The sequence below is a fragment of the Mastigoproctus giganteus genome, chromosome 6, assembly GCF_048544385.1.
Source record: "Mastigoproctus giganteus isolate SK-2022 chromosome 6, ASM4854438v1, whole genome shotgun sequence".
Classification (NCBI taxonomy): Eukaryota; Metazoa; Arthropoda; class Arachnida; order Uropygi; family Thelyphonidae; genus Mastigoproctus; species Mastigoproctus giganteus.
Window position 1 is genome coordinate 30,069,183 of NC_143580.1, and position 21,403 is coordinate 30,090,585.

The 21,403-nt window shown below is 35.9% G+C and overlaps 1 protein-coding gene across 1 annotated transcript; it reads left to right on the forward strand.

Annotated features, from left to right (window-relative positions):
• Positions 1–19,010: 19,010 nt before the first annotated feature.
• LOC150084127 (histone H2A-like) lies at positions 19,011–19,379 on the forward strand. Its single transcript, XM_090375048.1, has one exon. The coding sequence runs from the start codon at positions 19,011–19,013 to the stop codon at positions 19,377–19,379; it is 369 nt and encodes a 122-aa protein (XP_090231174.1).
• Positions 19,380–21,403: the final 2,024 nt, after the last annotated feature.

Sequence of the window (21,403 nt, forward strand, 5' to 3'; positions counted from 1 at the left end):
GAGGTCAAGGAGATATGGAATATGCAAGAAGTAACGACCATCCCGATCATCGTGTCGACCACCGGTATGGTGCCAAATACCCTACATCGCAGCCTAGCAGCAAGAGGTCTCCCAGAAAACACCAACAAGGAACTCCAGAAAGTCGTATCCTGAACACCTGTGTGATAGTCAGAGAGTTCCTCGACCAACAGTAAAAGCCCAGATTACAACCCTGTGTACTTGGTAGCAGTACCCGTCACGGAGTTGAATCCCCCAATCAAGGAAAAATAATATAAGAGCAACGACAACAATAATAATAATATCTCTGGAACTACATCTACATCTGCATGGATGTAGACCATGGGGATTTAAAAATTGTTTAGCATCGCTGTAAGATGTAGTTGGTTTGGCTTTAGTGAGAAGATCATCATTACAGATTTTGAAGAATTTATTTGTATATCAACGTTTAACAAATATTGAGAGGGATGGAGGAGTTCTAAAATGATGGCTTCAGTAATTTGTTGATGGTTATCTATTGGACGGACTTATGTTGGTGATGAATGGGATGAGTATGGCTGTGAAGAGTAAGCCGGAAAATATGCTACCTGGTTGGGTTCCACTGTTCGTAAGTGAATGTGGATATATCCACTTTATGGTGAAGTACTGAATTGGACAAAAGAGTTCTTAATAAAAGAAGTACGTTGCTTTTGATTCGATAGTATTTCTCACAGAGGTGGCAGAGTTTAAAATATTGACTGTGCCAAAAGCTGCTTGAACACCTAGATAAAAAACTGCAAGCTCGGAATTTTCTTGGAACACATTTTGTACTGATTTTGTGAGAGAAAGAAGGTTTTTTACAGTTTATCGGCGTTTCAGTACATAATATATCTGAGGAGGATTGTTATAGTAGGGTTTCAGAACATCAGGGAGTAAAGCCATATTGCTCCGTGTATTGCTTGTGTTCTGAGGTCAATCTGCTATTTTTGTAGAGGAAAAATCACGATACCCTCGCATGAAACCGAATAACTCAGCCACTTTGTTTAAAAAAGGCCCTTTCCTCTCCTCCTCGACGGGACTCGAATTCAGGTGTTTTCCACTCGATATGGGAAGGGCAGCGATCTTACCAAATCTGCTACCCACGACGGCCCTGAGGAGGGCTTTGTGGTAGTATTTGGATGATTAAGATTGGAAGCACAACCTTCTCAATAAGTTTGGAAAGCACGAGGATTTGGCAATGTTCTACAATGGTTTATGGCGTTTCAAGCATTGACTTTTGGAACTGGTGCTACTCGATATTCATTCCACTGGCAGGAAAAATAGTTTTCTTTTAGAATGCCATTAAATATGTTAAATGGGACATCTATGATGAAAGGGCTGAGACATTTAAGAAGGAACTGGGACATCGTATCTTCTCCAGAAGTTTCTGTCATTAAGAAGGAGATGGCAATTGTATATATTTTAATAACACATTTCTCGAATTTGCAGTTGTGTATGTTTAAAGGAAAACAGCATTGGTTATCAATGACTTTTTACTTTATACATGCTATAAAAAGGACTTCTTTATACCTGTCATAAAAAGGATGAAAAAAAATGTAGGTTTTGTACCAGTTATGTATGGTCTTTTCAGATCAAATTCCACTGTACCGATTCAAAGATATTAGAATTAGAACTGTACAACAGAACTTGAAAAAATACAGTATTTCTATAAGAGTTCTGTCCATAGAGCCTTTAAGGTAGGTTGGATTTGTTTTTTAAAGTAGAGTTTAGGATAAGAAAAGAACTTGTTGCTCAATGTATACCTATTAGGGAAATCTGATAATGTTTAATAATAATAATGAAGTCGTTATTTTGATAGAATGTTAGATTATTGTAGAATTCCTTCAGTTCAACAAATAAAATTCTACCATGTTTTGAAAATTTTTCTATTACTGTTTTTTCTAACGAAGAAAGATGAAGATAACGTTAACTGGTGGAATTAGATATCTTTTTTAATTTCAATTATTTTCAGGTCGTTGATATAAAAATTGGCAACGTCTGTCTCAGGTTTGGTCAAAAATAAGTGAAATATCTTCGTGATTGCCAATGATTTTTCGCATATTAAACACCGTTATAAAAATGTTCAGGGTCAGTATGTTTAGGTGAGGGTGTTTAATATGTTTATTAGGCAAAAAAGTAAAAAACAATAACACGTATCTGAGTTTAATTTTAAATTAGCATTATAAAGATGGTCTGAGAATTCCACTTCCAGTTACCAGATACACCAACAACATCCTAGCGCAGTGATCATATCTTAATGGCTACTGAATGAATTTCCATATATTATCTTGAATAGATGGAAATTCCCTCTACAACCTGTGATATTGGTCCACCTAATATCCATAATATGCTACAATCGGTGATATCGGATAAATTTATTTATGATTATGTAGAATGGGAAAAGGCTCTAACATAATACGAAAAAAATTGTATCTGGCTTTTCTATTCATGTGGCTCCATAAAGGACGGAACCTAATTTTGTCTGTATTTCTTTTATATGCAGTGATTTTATTGATTGATTGATTTTTTGCTATTTCAGAATGCTCAAAAAGGAGATATGGAAGTTATAGGCAAGCAAATGGATAGCAGCACCATGTGTTCCTCAGTAGAAGAAGGATTACTGAAAACCCTTAATGAGTAATACTGTTTTATAATACCTGACTCTGACGTTATATTTAATATTCCCAAATATGGCAGTCACAATTATTTCATTAAAAAAGAAGCATTTTATTTTTCATACGGAGGACTACTCATTTACCATGGACCTCCTTGCAAAGAAATATTTGATTGTAAGTGAGTATGTATGAAAAAAATTTTGAGTTCCCGAAGGGCACACGCTTCATTATTTATATAAAACAAATACAGAAAAATTTAAGGAATTTTAAATAAAATTAAAATTCTTACAACTATTTTGTTACAATGTAGTCGAGTCTTTCGTGAGAGTACCATGGATTTTTACTCCCCGAAACTGGATTTTTGTTCAGCAAATAGCTTCGAGCTTCTTCTAGATTGTCTAGAAGGAGTCTAGCTAATCTTGCTTCGAAATACAAGTGACATATATTTTTTTCAACCCTGGGAAGCATACTGATATCATAACCCGATACCTACAAACTAGATCCTAGGTTCTAGAGCATAGACTGTTGAACATGTGATCTGTGATTTACCGTATGCACTGCCCAGACATTCTAACACTCTGTTTCCAGTAAAATTTGTCCAAGTATATGTTTATACCTGCACACCTTCCAAAGGCATTACAATGTTTTAATAAGAATCGTATCGTACCGCTTTTTTTCTGCAGAAAACGCAGTTTCAGGGAGGAAAAATTCATATAACAAACTATTTCACCTTGATGGATTAATTTTAGTGAATGTCTGATGAAAACAGAAAATTAAATAAAATCATTAAAATTACGAGTTTAGAGAAAATTTCCAGCATTTTCAAAAAATATTGAAAATCTCATGTTTTTTTTTTTCAAAATTAATGGTTACATAAAGGATGATTGTTTCCTTTTAGGGTTATTAAGATAATGGAGGCTGGCCTCTACTGGAAGTAGAAAAATCATTTATTTTTCAAGGTAGAGCTAAAATGGAGATCCCAGAAACGCTTTAAGGGATCTGTTCAAAACTCAGCCACGTTGTGAAAAAGGCCCATAAAAATGCCTCCCGTTATCAATGGGACTCGAACTCAGGCATTTTCCACCCGGTGTGTGGAGGATAGCGATTCTTCCAACTGTGGTACCCACGAGCGCATATAAATCTTAACCCAATTGTATTTCTTCGATGTTATGTGTTCAGATTTATGTCACGTGAGTAACTGTGATAATTTAGACTTATACTCTAAGGTGTTATATTGTAAGGTGATTAAGTTCTTTATTGCTTTTCTTTGAACTGTTTCTATTTGCTTGCTGTATGTTTTTTGATGAAGAGACAACATGGGGCATCCGTATTCCAAAATAGGATTTGCCATGGTGGAATATAGCGATGTTGAATATAGGGACGAGAATCGTTTGACGAGGCCAAAAATCTGATTAACTTACCTAGATCTTCTTTTACCATGACTTTTACATTTGCAGTTTGAAAATATAATTCCAAGAACTTTTTGTAGAGGAATAGAGTTTATTGTATAATTATATGCGAGAAGGATTTTGTGTTTCTTTGGATTACAACCGATTTGCCTTCGTGGGAGTCGAGTTGGTAGAATCACTGTCCCCCCCCCCCCATACCGGGTGGAAAATACTGTGTTCGAGTCCCGTCGATGACATGAGGAACTTTTATGGGTCTTTTCCACAACGTGGCTGATTTAGTCATTCTCAGACGGAAATAGCAGTTTTTTTCTCCAGGTAACTCGAGTTTTTCGTCAAGCAAACAGAAAATCGTTGGGGCTAACCATAGAACATGCGCAATTTACAGACAGCGTACACGGAGCAATACGGTCTTAGTTGCTGATGATCCTAAAACTTTACAACAACAACAACAAAAACTGAGCTAAACATGCCACTACACGCAAGATATTCATTTACGAAGTTCATGTAAATAGATCGCAAATGAAATATGTTTCATTCTCCTCCTCTAGTAACTATAATTTGTGTATGTGCGTTGACAGATATCCGCAAATGCTCACGAGGAACAATTGTATTATTATGTCTGCTGTTGAAAAATAGTTAGGTCACACGCTGGTGACCATTGGAACATACGTTTTCGAATGGATTGCTTTTCAAGCAGCAGCCATTTAGTATTATGTTCACATTACTGGTTGTTTGTCGATAACAAACGATTATGTATCATTAATGGTTAAACGATAAACCTTTGGTTTTCTTGTTTTTTTCGTGTACCGTGTCTCTTCCATTATAGTATTAAAGTGGTCAAGCCTACATAACAAAATATCCTTCTTGATTCAACTCCCATTTTAAATGAAATTGTTGCGAAATGACTAACAGAATTATTTTATTCTCGGCAAAGGAATATTGACGAATATATCAATATAAATAACCATCTTTTAAATCTTAAGTGGTCATCAAAAATACAACTGTACAAAATGTGCATTTCCTCAGATTAATCAAATACAAATGGATTGGTAACACAAAATTTATTTCCCCTGTTTCTGTTGCTGAATTTAAAATTTATGCTGACATTCTTGAATTATATCACAAAGCGAATTCGTCTACTCTAAATAGAGGTTAAAATATATCCATAAAGAACATAAAAATTTGCATTATTGGAAGATTCTTGAGACAGATGGCCTTTTCTCAACTGAAATGAATCGTCCGTAGAACTATAAAGCGGACAAAGCTGAAATTGGACAAAGCTTTGATAATTAATTTCGTTAATTGCAGAACTAAAGAGGACTTAGGTTATGTGATTTGTATGCTTAGAATAAATTGCACACGTTATAATAGAATTAATAGCTTATTGAATCCCTGAGATATGTTATTTGATTACAGAACGGGAGGTAACGCAATGAGTAATTTATCTGACTTTTAAAGGAGAAATACTTTATGATATGAGGTGAGAATGATCATGATGATCGTAATCTGTGTTTAAAAATACGATTCAGGATCATCCTTAATGGACCATAGTATTGGTCCATGAAGGGGAATTCTTCCCTGACAAATCAAGCTAGTTATTACGATGAAGTCATAAAATGGTTGCAAAAACAACTTGTCACTGTTAATTCTTCTCTAGAAAACATGTTGGTGATGGAGTTTAAATGGTTGTTGTTTTATAGATCCTTGTATTCTGAAATTAATAATAATAATAAAAATAAAATAAGTTAATAAAATCACTAAATATGTTGAAAATGAGTTTGCGTATGTAAGAGGCAAAAACTCACCACATTTTAATTTTCTTGGGATACATTTATTTGCCATTCGCCAAAATAAGACGGATTTTATCGCAGTGGTTCTGGCAAAAAATATTTGTTTCAAGCTTATTAAAATTGTTAGTCCACACAGTGTGGATATAAGATGTGTGTGGCAAAATATATTGCAGCTTTGAACAGTGCTATTTTACCAGCAGATTAACATTTTATCATTTGCATATTATGCTCATAGAAAGTCAATAGAAAACAGCAAATAACCGTTTTACATAGAAGTTCTGTAAGCTCTTTTAGTGAGAAATTCACAAACAAAACTTAAAGCTGAGAGAATATATCCATAGAACAGCAAGGCGAAGGAGCTTTGTAGATGTTGTAATTGAAGTACTTTAGTTTTGTCGTTGTAAATGGGATTTCGTTGAGCATGCAGTTCTCTGAAAAATATTTCTTCATGTTTCCATTTGATCGCTAGTCCTGCTTCCTGCATTCTCATTATCCTGAAAATAAAAGTAAAATGTGACATAGAAAAATAATGAAATGGTATATAAAAGTTATTCACTCATTTATTTTGTTTCAATAAATTAAACAAGGATTTTCATTATAAATAAAAGCAGAATTTTTTAAAAGCGAACAACACGTAATATACCATTAAAATGTCTGCGGTTTGTCCTTTTTGTTGGAAATTTGGTTTTTCAAAGGCTATATTACTGATTATGTTATTGGAGAACGACCAGTTTACTTATTTTTAGGAAATAAAAAATCCATCCGACAATTTAAAAAAGCAAAACATGAAACCTCGTCAACATTGGCTAATTCGGCCACAGTGTAAAAAAAAGAACTAATTTTCAGTGTTGCCCAATTATAAGCCGAAATTATTCCCTAAAACTATTTTTAAAACAATTAGAAAATTTAGTGAGTGATCCTCTCATTAGGACAAGCACTTCCATCCCACAATGGGCAATTTTTCATTTCTAGAGCAGGTAATAGTGATACATCATTCTTCCATTATTCATTCTAAAATTTTGTATCATAATTAAGTTGTTAAACTTACATTACACTAATTGCTTCTCTGCAAGGGTGGCCATGCTGAATGTAGAGTCCACCAGGAAAAGAAAAAAAGGAATCCTTTCCTTTGAAGAAATGTTCCTTCCCGCGATTGATACTTTCATAGTCAATTATATCCTCATGATCAATAAATGCATAGTTTTCATTTAACACTTTATTAATTCCGTCATCAGTACTATTAACCAGAGAAGGTTTGTAATTGTCCATGTGATTCCCGATTATCTTCAGAGAACTAATGCTGGTTTCCTGAAAATAACAAAAACAAGATTTAAAAGAACGTAAAAGAAACAACACTTTAATTACACTAATGCAGAGATTATTACTCATCTCTTCTGAATGACATCCACATTTTTCACATCGCCTTCTTAGAAGGACATGAGTCCTGAGAGGATTTGAAATTATATCAGAAATTGTCTTTTTAAATTACTTCTGTTATTTAATAAATATTGGCAATTGGCATAAACGAACATTGCATTTTAAAATACAAGAGAAAATTTGTTTTCCAATTATATATTTTGGGAAGATAATACTGTTTCGTAATGCAGCAGGTGGTTAAAAAACATACCTGAAAGAAACGATGGAAGGACGTATTTTCAATTGTCCCACAAGCAATCTTTCCTTTTGAAACAGCCTTGACTAATTCTTCAATTGTTTCGATAGCTTGTTCTCGTTTTAGGATCGTTATGAATGCTAAGAGGGTAGTGGAATAGGCTGCAATAATCACTACCATTGATAATTGCCAAAATATGTAGAATATCTTGAAAGGAGGGAAGTGTAAAATTGAGTTTTTCGTACCTGAAAATATACATGGTTTACTCACAAAGTTAAGTTAACAATATAGATTGCAAGCAAAAAAGGACTTTGATTTCCTGTTTGTGGAAGTTAGCATTTAACGTTTCAGTTGCTCACCTTGTGAGAGAAAGCTCCCAAAAACGAACCACACAACAGTGGGCACCGTAATTGCTGGACCACCGTACAAACCGGCTGACAATCGAAGAATAAGGAACAGGCATCCAATGATAATCACTGCAGATATTCCTAGCACTGTCCATAACTGAAAGAAATATAAATTAGGAGTAACAGGCACTTTGATGATTAAAGTTATTCCATATAGAGTAAATCAGTAAGCTTACTGTGTCATTTATCGGTCTCCTAATGTACTCACGTTTTTCGTAAAGGGAAAAAGGAATACTTCAGGTTTAAGTTCCCCTCGGGAATTCCGAACTACAAATGCCGTATTGAAAACTCCATACGGCTCGATTGTGTCTATAGCTAGCGCCCTTTGGTAAGAATAAGTCAAACCAATTGCAGTCATATCAGATTGCTAAAATGAGAATTTAATTTTATTGGTTATCTCTTATTGATTTAAAAGTACAAATAGCGAGAATTCAAAATGTTAATTCACTGAATAGACTGCATTCGTATATTTGTCAATATTCACCTGTTTGTACACCAAGCCTATGACACCAGTGAAAGATCCGTTATAATTCCTCCCGTATTCTCCATCTTCCGGTATCTTCAGTTCATATCTGACAGGTGTTGAAGTTAATAAGAGAAGTCATGCTGATTTATTACAAATTTGAAAATTTGTCGAACGTAAGTCTCACAATAACTAAATGCTTCTTTAAAACTAAAATCTGTTTTGTATACTTACCTTAAAGACATTTTTTCTGCTAGTGTTATAAAGAAATGAGATTCTAATCCGTCAGAGAGCTTGAAGCTTCCATCTTTTTCTTTTGTTATGATGTTAAGTGGATTCTTGAAAATTTTTAAAAATAGTTATTTAAGCATATTGAAATGAGAATCAGTTTTATAATCTTGAAAAATTCTGTAAAAAGGGTGCAAAATATTCAGAAAACGTAAATGATTTTAGTGTGAATCACTGATGAATAGCAATTAATGGAAATCGAAAAGCCTAATATTAATTTATACTAACATAAAATACTAATAAAGTAATAAGAAAATCTTATTTTCTTACCTCTATGGCAGCTACTTTTGCAGTAATACAATTGAAAATTTTACAGTTGGGTTTCTTGATTAAAGAAATGGTTTTTAAATCCGTTGTTCGGTCGAAAGTTATCGTATCTGCTTCCAGTGTTCCAAAAAGAGGCTTTCTGTATTGGAATATGTCATACCTTGATGGATACTGAAATAAAAATAATTCTGTTACATTTGAATGTTGATTGGAACTAGTTCATAGCGATATCATAATGGTGTTGTCCTTTGAAATGCTTTTTGAAGTTATTTCATTAAACTCTTGGCTGAAAAAAACGCATATTACTCTCATAATATGCTGCCAAAAATTCGTGAAACTTGAAATAAAAAAGAGTAAGATATTTTCAGCTAAACTTACATTTGATGATGTTTCCGTGTTATCTTTAGAACGATATATGACAGTAGCTTCATTAATTCCAGGTAGTGACGTGACAAATGAGTGTGGTGTGAAGGAATCATCTAGTGGCTGATTAACGAATATGAACCAACTGTTTATAAATCTCGCTCGAGGATGAACCTACAGAAGATACTTTTATTAATAGCATTACAATCATATTTACTGGTATAATTGTAATGAATATTTTAATTGTAATGCATATTGTAGACATATTCATGTAAAATATGTATTCATATATACCGAAGGTTTCCTTCAACTCAGTTATTCATTCTCTGTCATATATTGTACTCTGAAAAGGCCACATAGTGTGTGCTTATGTAAGTTAGTATAGTGTTGTATCGATAGGGACCAGACATTGGCTCTTATTGGCAATGGAACTCGACGACCGCCACGAGTACTTATGCTCACTGAGAGACACAAGAAACTACGCCTTGCATGGGCAACCCAGCACCAATACTATTGCAGTTATATCTGACTGCAATAGTATTGGGCTTCCACCATATCTCTCACCTGGTATGATGAATCTCGTTTCCAACCCTTTCATGCTGATGGGCGCATCAGTATTTGATGTCCGACAGCGGAGGAATGGTGTTATATGGTTCGGGACTTTTTTTTTTTTTTGTTTGTTAATTGTTGGCGCATCGGTTACTGTGTCCATAATGCACTTCCAAAGGTTTTTGCACTACTCTGTTGGAATCTGAGGCGGGATTCGAACCCGCGACCTTTGGGTTGTCAGATAGGCACTTTACCCACCCGGCTAGCCCTGTCGGTCTAGATCTCTTGATCAATGCTTCCTTCCTATTAACTAGCCACGGGTCCTTCAAGAGACGCCTTCTAGAGTTTGGCCTAGTCGAGGATGCCCTCTGTATCTGCGGAGAACCTGAAGACTGGGATCACGTGATGCACTCTTGCAACGTATACTTAGATCTAAGAATCCAACTACTCCTAGACCTCCACACTACATCACTTCGGCCAGAAACCAAGTTATTGGAATCTAATGATGCCTTCCGTGCCCTGACCAGTTATGCCAACGAGGTCTTTCGTCGTCGCTGGCATCACCTGCAACTCCCGAACATTACTCCTGGATAACCTCCTCTAGACAGCAACTAATACCCAGCACCAAAAACTTCCAGACATGAAACTGCAAATTGCGGCCAGCCCTGTCGACGCCACTCCGTGATTCTCCATTGTGACAATCCTGGACTCTTTAATTTGAACTTTACCTATCCTCTTATTACTACCCACAGTCCTTCTCCAGGACTCCCACAACTGCAACTAGCACTCTTCCTGCTCCTTTTCGCCCGGGGGGATGCCTATGCTCTGTCATCCCCTGCTATCTTCCCTGTCTTCCACCTTTCCTGTCTCTTCTCTGCTCTTTCCTTGGCCCTCCCCACTCTCGCTCCTGCAGGAGTGTGGACAGCCCGTCAGATATCTTTTACTCCCTGGTCCGGCTCCTCGTGCCAGTGGACGGATGCTGGGAGGATCCTTCCTGGTGATCGCGCCTCCCAGTAACGAAGAGGCCAGTCAAACAACACAAACAACACACTAATCACACATAACCCACACTGACTGGTTTTGCTATGTTAACAGAGTATTTAACGCGGATTTGTGGGAAACCACGGGAACCGCATAACAATAATACCATGTCCTCTATGTTAATCACTGGCTCAGTGGGAACCTTTCCATCAACGCCAACTTAGCACATGTTACCCTGTATGATGTTATATCTGTTATGAAGAAAACGCGCCATGCTACAAGACCGGGCAGGTTCCTAACTGGTTTCAAGGACAAGACAATGAATTCTTTGTCCTCCCATTGCTCCCAGCTCATCCGATCTCAACCTAATTGGGCATGTTTGGTCCCTACTGGAAAGGACATTCAACGCTACGGCTATCCACGTGACAGTACGCAGGTATTACTGGACACATTGTAACAAGTATGGGTAGAACTACTACAGGAAATTCAGTAACACCATTCGGAGTTCATGACAATACGTGAACGGGCTGTATTACTAGAAAAAGGCAACTATCTCGAAGTATTAGGTAGGTGTTGCTGCTATTTAAAAGCCAACACAGTGTACATGATCACAGATCGAAAAAAATATAAATGCACCTGAATAAATAAATAACAAATAGAACAAAATAAGGTGTAAATTAATATTTAAACCAAAAATTAGATTCATTAGGAGATAATAGCCAGAAAAATTGGAAAATAAAATAATGTTGTATAAAACAAATATTCAGTGAAACATACTTGTCGAAGGATGTCCAAAGAGGAATTAACGTTGTCAGAACTATAGATTATAGCCATATTAGTTTCATCTGGAGTTTCTGGATTCACGATGAAAGGATCGTTTAAAATATTAATGTATTCGACAGCTTTTACTTCATGTAACAGTCGTATCGAAATTCCCCATTTGTGTAGTCTTTCTACGTGATCAGCTGGCAAAGTAGTCTCTGAAAGAGAATATCGAGAAACAAAACTGTATATGAATTAATACAGCAGAAGTATCCCATTCTCCAGTTGGAAGAATCATCCTTTTTTATACAAAGGGTACTAGGAAAGTTTTGCAATACAGCTTTGTTTATTTAATTTTTTCAAAGTAATTTCCTCTACATTCAAGACACCTCTCCATCCTCCGAAACCAATCTTTAAACCAGTTCTGCCAAGTTTCACTAGGGAGTAAAGCACACTCGTTGTCCGAAGCCCGTAAAAGGTCCTCATCACTGGAAAACCGCCTCCCTTTTAGCTTCATTTTCACATGCGGGAACAGTGCAAAGTCACAAGGAGCAAGGTCTGGACTGTAGGGAGGGTGCTCGAGAAGTTTCAGTCCTGTCGTGGTCAAATATTCGGTGCAGGCTTTGGCGCGGTGAGCTGGAGCATTTTCGTGGTGGAGGTACCAGGTGTCCATTCTTGACTTTGGCCGCAGGTTCTTCATAGATCCAATGACTTTAGGCAGGCATTGTTCAGTATACCACTTAGCTGTGACTGTCTTCTGCGTGTCCAAAACGACACGTTCCACAATTCCACTCGATTTGAAAAATACAGCTATCATTTTCTTCTTTACAGATCGGGATTTTCTGACAATTACGGGTGTGTCGTCATCATCAAAGACCCAAACTTTGTTTTGAGCCTTGGTCGGCAGATCGTAATAGTACAGCCAAGTCTCGTCACCTGTCACGATGTTGTTCACATACCGAGATTGTCCCTTATCAAACTTTTTTAACATCTCCCGGCACCAAGTCACACTGCGTGTCATCTGCTCTTCAGTCAGTTGATGCGGCACCCAGAGAGAACAAAGTTTCTTCACGTGCAAATGATCTTGCAGAATCGAACGAATTGCTGGTGCATTTAGGCCCAAAGTATCCTCTATCTGTTGGTAGGTCACTCGCCTGTTTTCGTCAAGCATTTTCCTCACAGCAGTAACGTTTTCCTCCGTAACTGACGTTCGTGGCCTTCCCGGCCTCTCAGAATCCTCCAGAGTGAAATTTCCCCTTTGGAATTCTCTATACCACCTGAATATCGTTGTACGATGTGGACAATCATCATCTAGTGCAAGAGTCATTTCTTCTAAGCACTGGTCTGTGGTTAAACCACGCACGAAATTATACCGCAAAACTGTCCTTATCTCATTTCGTGACCACGATGCCATCGCAAGCACTTTACACTCTCACTACTAATGAATAACTGAGCCCATCGACTTGGTGCGGCGGCTACTATGCACGTATGAACATGTCTCAACATGCAGCAACAAGCAGCTTCCTGTGATTCATTGTTGCGTCATATTGCAAAACTTTCCTAGTACCCTTTGTATTTAAATTGACTTAAGTGTCGTTTGTATTATTAGATTTTAAGTGCATTTAAAAATATCGATCGAACTCTTACTTATCAATTTACAACAAGAACGAAAGGTGAGTTTATTTACCACTCTTTGCGGAATACATGTAGAGGAAATTATTCCTAAATTCTGATTTAGAATGAAGAATCTCATGGAGTAGAGTTTCAATTGCCAAAGAAATCCAATTCGTTGGCTCTAAAACAAAGTAAACATTTGTAAACCTTAAAATGTTAAGTAATAAATTTTCCAGAAATTTGTCCTTGAAGTTTATTTTAAAATATGCCTTGTTTAAATGTTTTTCCATCAAAATTCTGGATTAACTCACGAGGAATTGCTCATAGTGGTTAGAATAATGATTCCTCTAGTATACAGACATGTTTTCGTTTATATTTTTAAGAATAGTTCTTATATTAATAAAAGCTTACCTTCAAGTTCGGATTGTCCACCGTATACCAGTACATATGTTAACCAAAGCAACTTGAATGCACACATAAAAGCAGATGTGCTTTCAGTTCCAGTCAAATCCAACAGGCAGTGAGAACGAGCAGCTTGTTTTGTTTGAACTGCTAAGGGAAGAAGCAGGGATAGTAGTATTCAGCTCTTACTGTTTATATTTTTCGGTTGCTAGACAACCACAAATTCTATATCTCTCTGAAGAGTAATTAAGCGATTATTAAATTCTGATAAATAGCGGTTACATATCTTTCTGCAAAGTTCTAAAAGTTTTAGAATGAATAGTTTTCCTCCTTTGGAAAAAAGCAGTCATTTCGTTTTGTAACACGCTACGCTTCTCGGTTACAGATCAATAATAGTTACAGTTGTAGTGTGTACTTTATGGTTTACCAATGCATTTTTACATTTCATTATTCTTTTCTTATATGATGGATTTCCTGTTAGACAACTATAGCGGTCAAGCCCACTTAATAACAGAATTACTCCACAGATGTATTCTACTTAAACGAGTGTCTCTTTTGTTTTCTTCCCATAAACAACTTTGTTTTTGAGAGAAAAATACAAAGATTATAAAAATAAAACTTGCCACTATCTCTTGGAACCATCATGTACATAGAAGGAAATGTTTTTAATCTGATTTTACTTGTTACACTTCAACCACAACAGGCATTCCTTAAGGAGTATTTCTCTCCAGTATTATGTTATCAGCATCTCTTCAACCATTTCTACAAGAAAATCCAAATCTGCTGGCTTATGCCGATGATTTAAAGTTGTTTATTATTTCCAAATCCTGTGATGACATTTCCAAGGTTAGTCATGATGCGAATTTACAGATGCGCGGAATCATCAAGTACCTGAAGAATCTCTATCTGACTATAAATGCAAACAAATCTGCTCAATTAACTTATTCCTTACAGAAACAACCAAACCACATAGAAATTAAAATTCGAAATATATCAATTTCCAAGGTATATGCTTACAAAGACTTAGGAGTTGTTCTTGACAAAAATCTTTCATTTAATTCTCACTATGTACATGTTGCTAAAAAAATCCAAAAAGCAAAATGGCTGATCAAGCAAGAAACAGCGGCGATTCAAGATAGAAAAACAGTCATAAACCATATTCAAGATGCATTTTTCCCATTCTGTCTTATGCCTCCGAAATTTGGTCTGGCGCTCCTCAAGTTACCGTCAAAAACTTCCTTGCCCTAGAGTATTGGGTTCTTAGATGGCTGAACAGTAAACTTCGTTTTCCCCACACAATATCCAGGCAACAGCATTATAAAAAAACTTAAAAACATAGCCTCTGCAACAGATGATCAACGAGTCTGGAGTCATGCTTCTTGCAAAGTTAATTACTTCTGCATCCAATTCACCAAAACTAGCCAACATAGCTCCCAGCAAAAGCGAAAACTCAAGAAACCAATAACAATTCAAAACCAAACTCTTCAGACTAAAACAAATGGACAGGATGTTCCCCAATGCATCCCTTAACCTCATAAATTATCACAACATTGATTGTAAGAGGTTGCTCAACGATGAAGCCTATAGGAGTCTCATTTCCAAATAAATTATGAGAAGTACAAACAGCTACCTGCCTGCAACTCAGTAACTACATCCGAGAGCCAAATGTGATGTTCTGCAATGTATATTTTTGATCATTGTAATTCATATTCATTGTTAATGTATATAAAGAATATGCTATGCATTTTTTTATATATATTTGTCTCCTTTGTTCTGAATTCATGCCCCTAACCTAGTGCTGTGATGGGCTTGCTGTAGTTGCAATAAATGAATATTTATTTATTTATATATTATGTGTTTCTTTCCATAATGTTCAGTAATTCTAACACAAGCATGGCAAAAGAATATCGAGCTTGATATTGTTGTAGTAGGGTTTTAGGAGCATCAGCGACTAAGGCCATATTGCTCCATGTGTCTTGTCTGTAAATTGAATGGGTTATTTGGTCGATTTTCTATTTGCTGGATGATAAACCCGAGTTTCTGGGAGAAAAACCATGCTACCCTTGCGTGAGACCGATTAACTGAGCCATGTTACCTAAAAGTCCCGTAAAACCTCATCACGTCGTTGACGGGTCACAATTCACATTAATCAGTCCCAAGCGAGGGTAATATGGTTTTTTATCCCGGAACCTCGGGTTTTTCGTCTAGCAAAGCAGAAAATCGACCACAGAACACACGCAATTTACAGACAATATAAACCGAGCAACATGGGCTTAGTTCTAATGCTCCTGAAACCCTACAACAGCACCACACATACATCCAACGAAAGCTATTGTGAATATCAAAATTGCTGAAAGATTGAATGAAATATGTGCAGTAATGTCCTCACTGGTAGCAGGATGAATATAATCACCGTCTATCTCCACACTGGGTGGAAACGTGCCGGGTTCGAATCTAATCAATCAATAGGTGAGTAATTTTTCTGGGCTTTTTTCCCAACGTGGGTGAGGTAGTTGGTCTCAGGCGAGAATAGCACGATTTTTATCCCGGAAACTCGGTTTTTAACGAAAACAGGCAAACCGAGTATAGAATACTCGTAATTACCATAACATTTTACAAATCACACATAGAACTTCAAGGAAATTAAGGGTTAGAGGCATCATTTAGCTCTTCGATGTTGACCGTAAACCAATCACGGAACTTGTAATTTGCAAGTCTGTTGGTGTACTTTTAGAGATTGTGAAACCCGACTTTCAGGGCGATTTAGCCTGCATCTTCACGAGAAGTAGAAGAACTTACAGTTTGTAAATTAATTTTGAAATTCCTAGCAAAGCAGAAATTCGACCACCGAATAGATTACTGTAAGCGAGAACCAGGAATCAAATTCAATTTTTTGAAAACGGGACGTGTAGCTCTGAACGACTCATGAGTGAAATCTATCTGTAAGGGTCTGGGAGATGATAGCAAAATGAATGCAGACAAAATTCACTGTTATAAATGATTTCAGAGCTAAGCATGAATTCCATTCAAGGGGAAATTTACACTGGACTGTAGAAAGTTTTCCTTTTAACCAGCCAGTTTTTGATTCCTCTTATTAGTTACCTCTTTGGATAGTTGAGGCCGATAGCTTCGGTAAATCAAAAAGTTGGAGTGAGGAGGGAACATATGCGTTGTTTATTTTCTTTTCATTGTTTTTTTATATTTAGTTCTTATTTTTATTATCAAGTTTTTACTTATTTCTTATATATTTTTATTATTTATTTTTATAAATATTATTTATAGGAAGACACAGAAAAACCTGTGACTTCTTTGCACAATACGGCTAATACCAACACCAAATTCTCCAATTGCAATGCGAATAGTTTTCTGGCAGATTCGTTTTAGCCACTGAAATATGTTGTTTCTAGCTGAACGGTAAGCCTGAGATACTTGATCTTCTCGTTCAGACTAAACGAATGCACTATAGATTCGAAGCCGATTTAGACCCCATTTGTTAGATGGAAGAACGTAGGAGGTTTAGGTCCATCTTGGTTTACATCCAACTTGAAAATAAAATCGTAAAATTTAATTGATTTTAAGAAATCACAGAAAACGAAGGAACATTTTGCATATAAAAAGAAAAAGGGAAAAAGAGATACAAAATGTAAATACACGTACTGTTAAAAAAGAACCTTAAACATTATAAAAAATCCCACTTCATAATAAACTCCACAAACTACAAAACATTTTTTCAGACTTTTGTGTAAGGCTAACTTCTTGTAGAATTTCTTTCTAGAAAGAAAGATAACTTAGAAAAGAAAATTCACATACGGATGATAATGAAATTTCAGCAGTCCCTCTGATATCTTCTTGTGATCCGCACAATGTTTTTAGAGCGGAAGTTCTAAGGAAGTAAATTATTTAATGAAATCATTACGGTTTTTTTAAATCTAATATGACTATTTTGGAAACATTATATCGTGTAAACCACAGAGTCTGTTGTATTTTGATGGTAAAAGATCATCCACGAGTGGAAGGACAGTGATTTCTCTAGAAATCAGTTCCGATATTCTATGTGGAAAGAAGGTAACTGAGTACAGTGGATTCCAATATCTATGTGAAACGAATGTACCTGAGTAATATAGTAATAATTTTAGGCTAACACGATTGGTCATGTACAGTATGAATAGAACTATATTTGCTGATTAAAGCATTAAGCTGTCTTTTCACTTTTAAAAGGCAGTCTGATGAGTAATTTGTTTCCTTGTTTTCTTTTGTACATATCCACTGTGTGGTCTTGTTCTTAGAAATGCTGTACGAGTTTTCTTCCTTTAGTACCAATCATCGGTTCACCAAAAAATAACGTTCGAGAATAAAGGTTTACCAAAACTTTTGAACCTTTTGGAATTATATAAAAATAATCCATCTGTATTTTTAAATCAAAAGCTATAGAGTAGTACATTTCTAGTATTATTCTATATTTTGTGCTCCTTTCCCTCAACCACCTTACCCCCGTTTTAGGCTACAGATATTATTTTCAAAGGTTTATTTTTATACTTGAAAAAAACACTTGATACACTCATTATCCGAATCTCAGAATAAAGCCCAATAAAAAGTATGGAATGAATTAATGGAGATTTATTGTGTTTAACCCTTAGACAATCCGCATGTTCTGCTCATTAATTTTTAAAATAACCCTTGCGCATAGCATATGTTAGTATTTTCAAGGGTTTCCAAGAAATCAGTTTAATTTGGGCAGTGTAAATTATGCAACTACTGAAATTGCAGTTCCCAAGGGAGCTGCGATTTCAAGAAAGGAATTGAAATTGGGTGATCAAATCCAGTGGTGTACATTTGTTATCTGAGACATTTTTTTAACTTCCTCGATTAAGAGACAGTAATTCTTGTAATTTACACAAGAGGAAATGGGAATCAGAGAAATTTTCAATGGGATTATCTCAGGGGATTAACACAGCAGGTATGGAATAACACGATTTAGGCTATCAATTTGATATTATCAAAATATATCAATTTGAAAAACATTCTTAAATCCCATACAGATTAACTGAGGCAGGCATAGCTTGCAATTTTTTATTAAAATATATAATTAAGTTATATAAGATTGAAGAATGTGTTACAATGACTTGATGTGTTATAAATTGTTAAAAATTGGTCACTGATCTCAAACAAGTTTGTACAGCCGTGTGGCGACGAGAGTAATTAGACAAAATATAACCTTGTCACCAGTGAGTACTAATACCCTGCAGGCAAACTATCGCACTAAGTAATCTGATATGAGTAATTAGGCTGTTATTATAACAGCCTATCAGAAAAGGTGTCACAGACAAAAAGCTCTTGATTGGTTGATTTTTGGCTTTGGAGTCCCCTAGCCTTCTTATAAATACTTTTGGTGGAAGATCAGAAAACACATTTGGAAGATCGGAAAGACTGCTGCTTAGTTTTTGGTTTCTCCCTGCTGTAAAAGAAAGAAAAAATGTCCAGTCGTGGTGAAGGAGGAAAAAAGAAAGGCTCGAAGAAGAGTCGCTCAGTTCGTGCAGGTGTTCAGTTTCCAGTTGGCCGTGTTCATCGTCTTCTAAGAAAAGGGAAGTACGCTGCCCGTATAGGTGCCGGCGCACCTGTTTATCTTGCAGGAGTATTAGAATATTTATGTGCAGAGTTACTAGAAATAGCAGGAAATGCTGCTCGAGACAACAAGAAGCGAAGAATCTTTCCTCGCCATCTGTTTCTTGCTATTGCTATGGACGCAGAATTGAGCAAGTTCTTGTCGGGGGTAACAATAGCCGAAGGAGGGGTGATGCCTCATATTAAGTCTGCCCTGTTCCCAAAGAAATCTACAAAGTGAAAATCTTCCAAAAAAAACGGCCCTTTTAAGGGCCACTAAATCTTGATAAAGAGATGCCTGATCGTAGTACATTTCCATAAGCATTACTTTGGTAAATATTCTTTCCAAAAATACTATTTAACGATATTTCATTTCTAAAATATTATTTTTAAAGCGAGTTTTTAAAAATCAACACAAACACACACATTAAAAGTATACGTGTTTAACAATAAAAAAATATTATTAATTAATGGACTAGGGCAAGGCTAAATTTTTGCAGAAAGAACCCAACAACTATAACCGATACATAAGTGGAGAATATAAAGGTAGGTAGATAATGTCAAAGTGCTACTGGAACCGAAATTGTAATTTAGGAGTTTCTGATATGTTTCTTGCCAATTTTTTTCCTTTGATTTCGTCGGCATGTCCGCGATGAAGGCGCTGAAAACGTAGGACACACATCATTAAGTACTTCTAATTACTTATTATTATTATCATCTATTTCTTTGTTCTCCATGATTACAATTTCAGTTTCATTAGCACAAAAATAATGGATATTTATGTATGGTCGTTGGTTTCTTTCTGCTTAAACTTAGCAGTGTCTCTGGTTCACATACTATTAATTAAACTCTCATAAAAGTTGTAAACCACAAATCTTGCCTAGGTTTTGCTTACGCTATCATGAATAGCTTTCTGTACATTCCATATTACGGGCTGCTTAACAACATATTGAAATTACAGTCAACAACGTTTACTGTTTTTTCGCTTTTCTTTATTTTGTTATCTTGGCGTTATTATTTTAGACTTCTTATAATTGATTTATTTACAGGTTTAGAATTATTTCCTCGCCCATTTTTGATTTATTATTTTCACTATGCTTATTGAACTTTTATTATGGATACACCACATTTACCTAGCATACTACGTAGGCAGAGTAATGTAAATTTGACCTCGGGGGATTATGCTATGTACAGCCCCTCGATACACACTACTATTCCTAAACAAACACATATTACACACGCCTCACAAAGCAAAACAGCATCAAATGCTTCTAGCCTAGCTGGCTCTGGGATAACAGCCTCCCATTCCAATTTTTCTATGTAAACCTGAAATTCAACAAATGTATGAATTAGTTTTGTCTTACCTGCCCATATACGCACCCCCAGCCTGTTACCAGCAATAGTATGATCGCATTTTCTGCAAGTGAAGAAACGCGGTATACCTTATCACTTGTCGTACTTGCAATATAAAATATGTTGGCCAAACCAGCAACAAACTGCATATAAGGCTTAATCTTCATAGCTGTTAGGGCAAAAACATTGGCAAACAAGAACAGGAAATAGAATACAAGAATTTTCAGAACCAAATGCTTCTGAAATTAGAATTTGATTCTACTTGCTACAAGTTATATATTAACGATAAATGAAGAGTAGCGTCTTTATCAAGAAATCATTTTTCCAGACACAGGAAGCCATTTAAATCTGCACAACCGTGATCCTATAATTTTTATCTTTAGGATTACTCGAAAAGAGTGGTACGGTACAGTATACGCTGAACGCCTCCATGTAATCAATGGAGGTTTCAGTGTATGTAAAAGTGAATATCAAATGATAAATTTCAATTGTAACTTTTTGAAAGATATAACGTCTCATCAAAGTCTGTAAAAACAATAGAACTAGTACCATCAAATAAAAAAAGACGGAAAAGAGACTTTGCACTGGCCTTGGAATCTTAAGTTATTTTCATGTATGTCGCAATCTTGTTGTCGCAATTCCATTCAAAAGAGGGCAGTTAGGTTAATTGAAGACCCGACTCTAACAAAATCTCTGTCTTTGAGAGGTTCTGTTTCTGCTGCGTGCATTTTCCTTCGGGCACTCCTTCCTCTGAATTGGTTTGTGCATTTACACTTTGTCTTCAAAACCCGTCCGAACACGTGCTGTAACTAGGCAGCATCATTTTAATGTCCAACTTTTACTTCCTCCTAATTTATTCTTTCAATTTCCGTTTCCTGGAACATCTTTCCAAATAAAATATATTTTATTTTC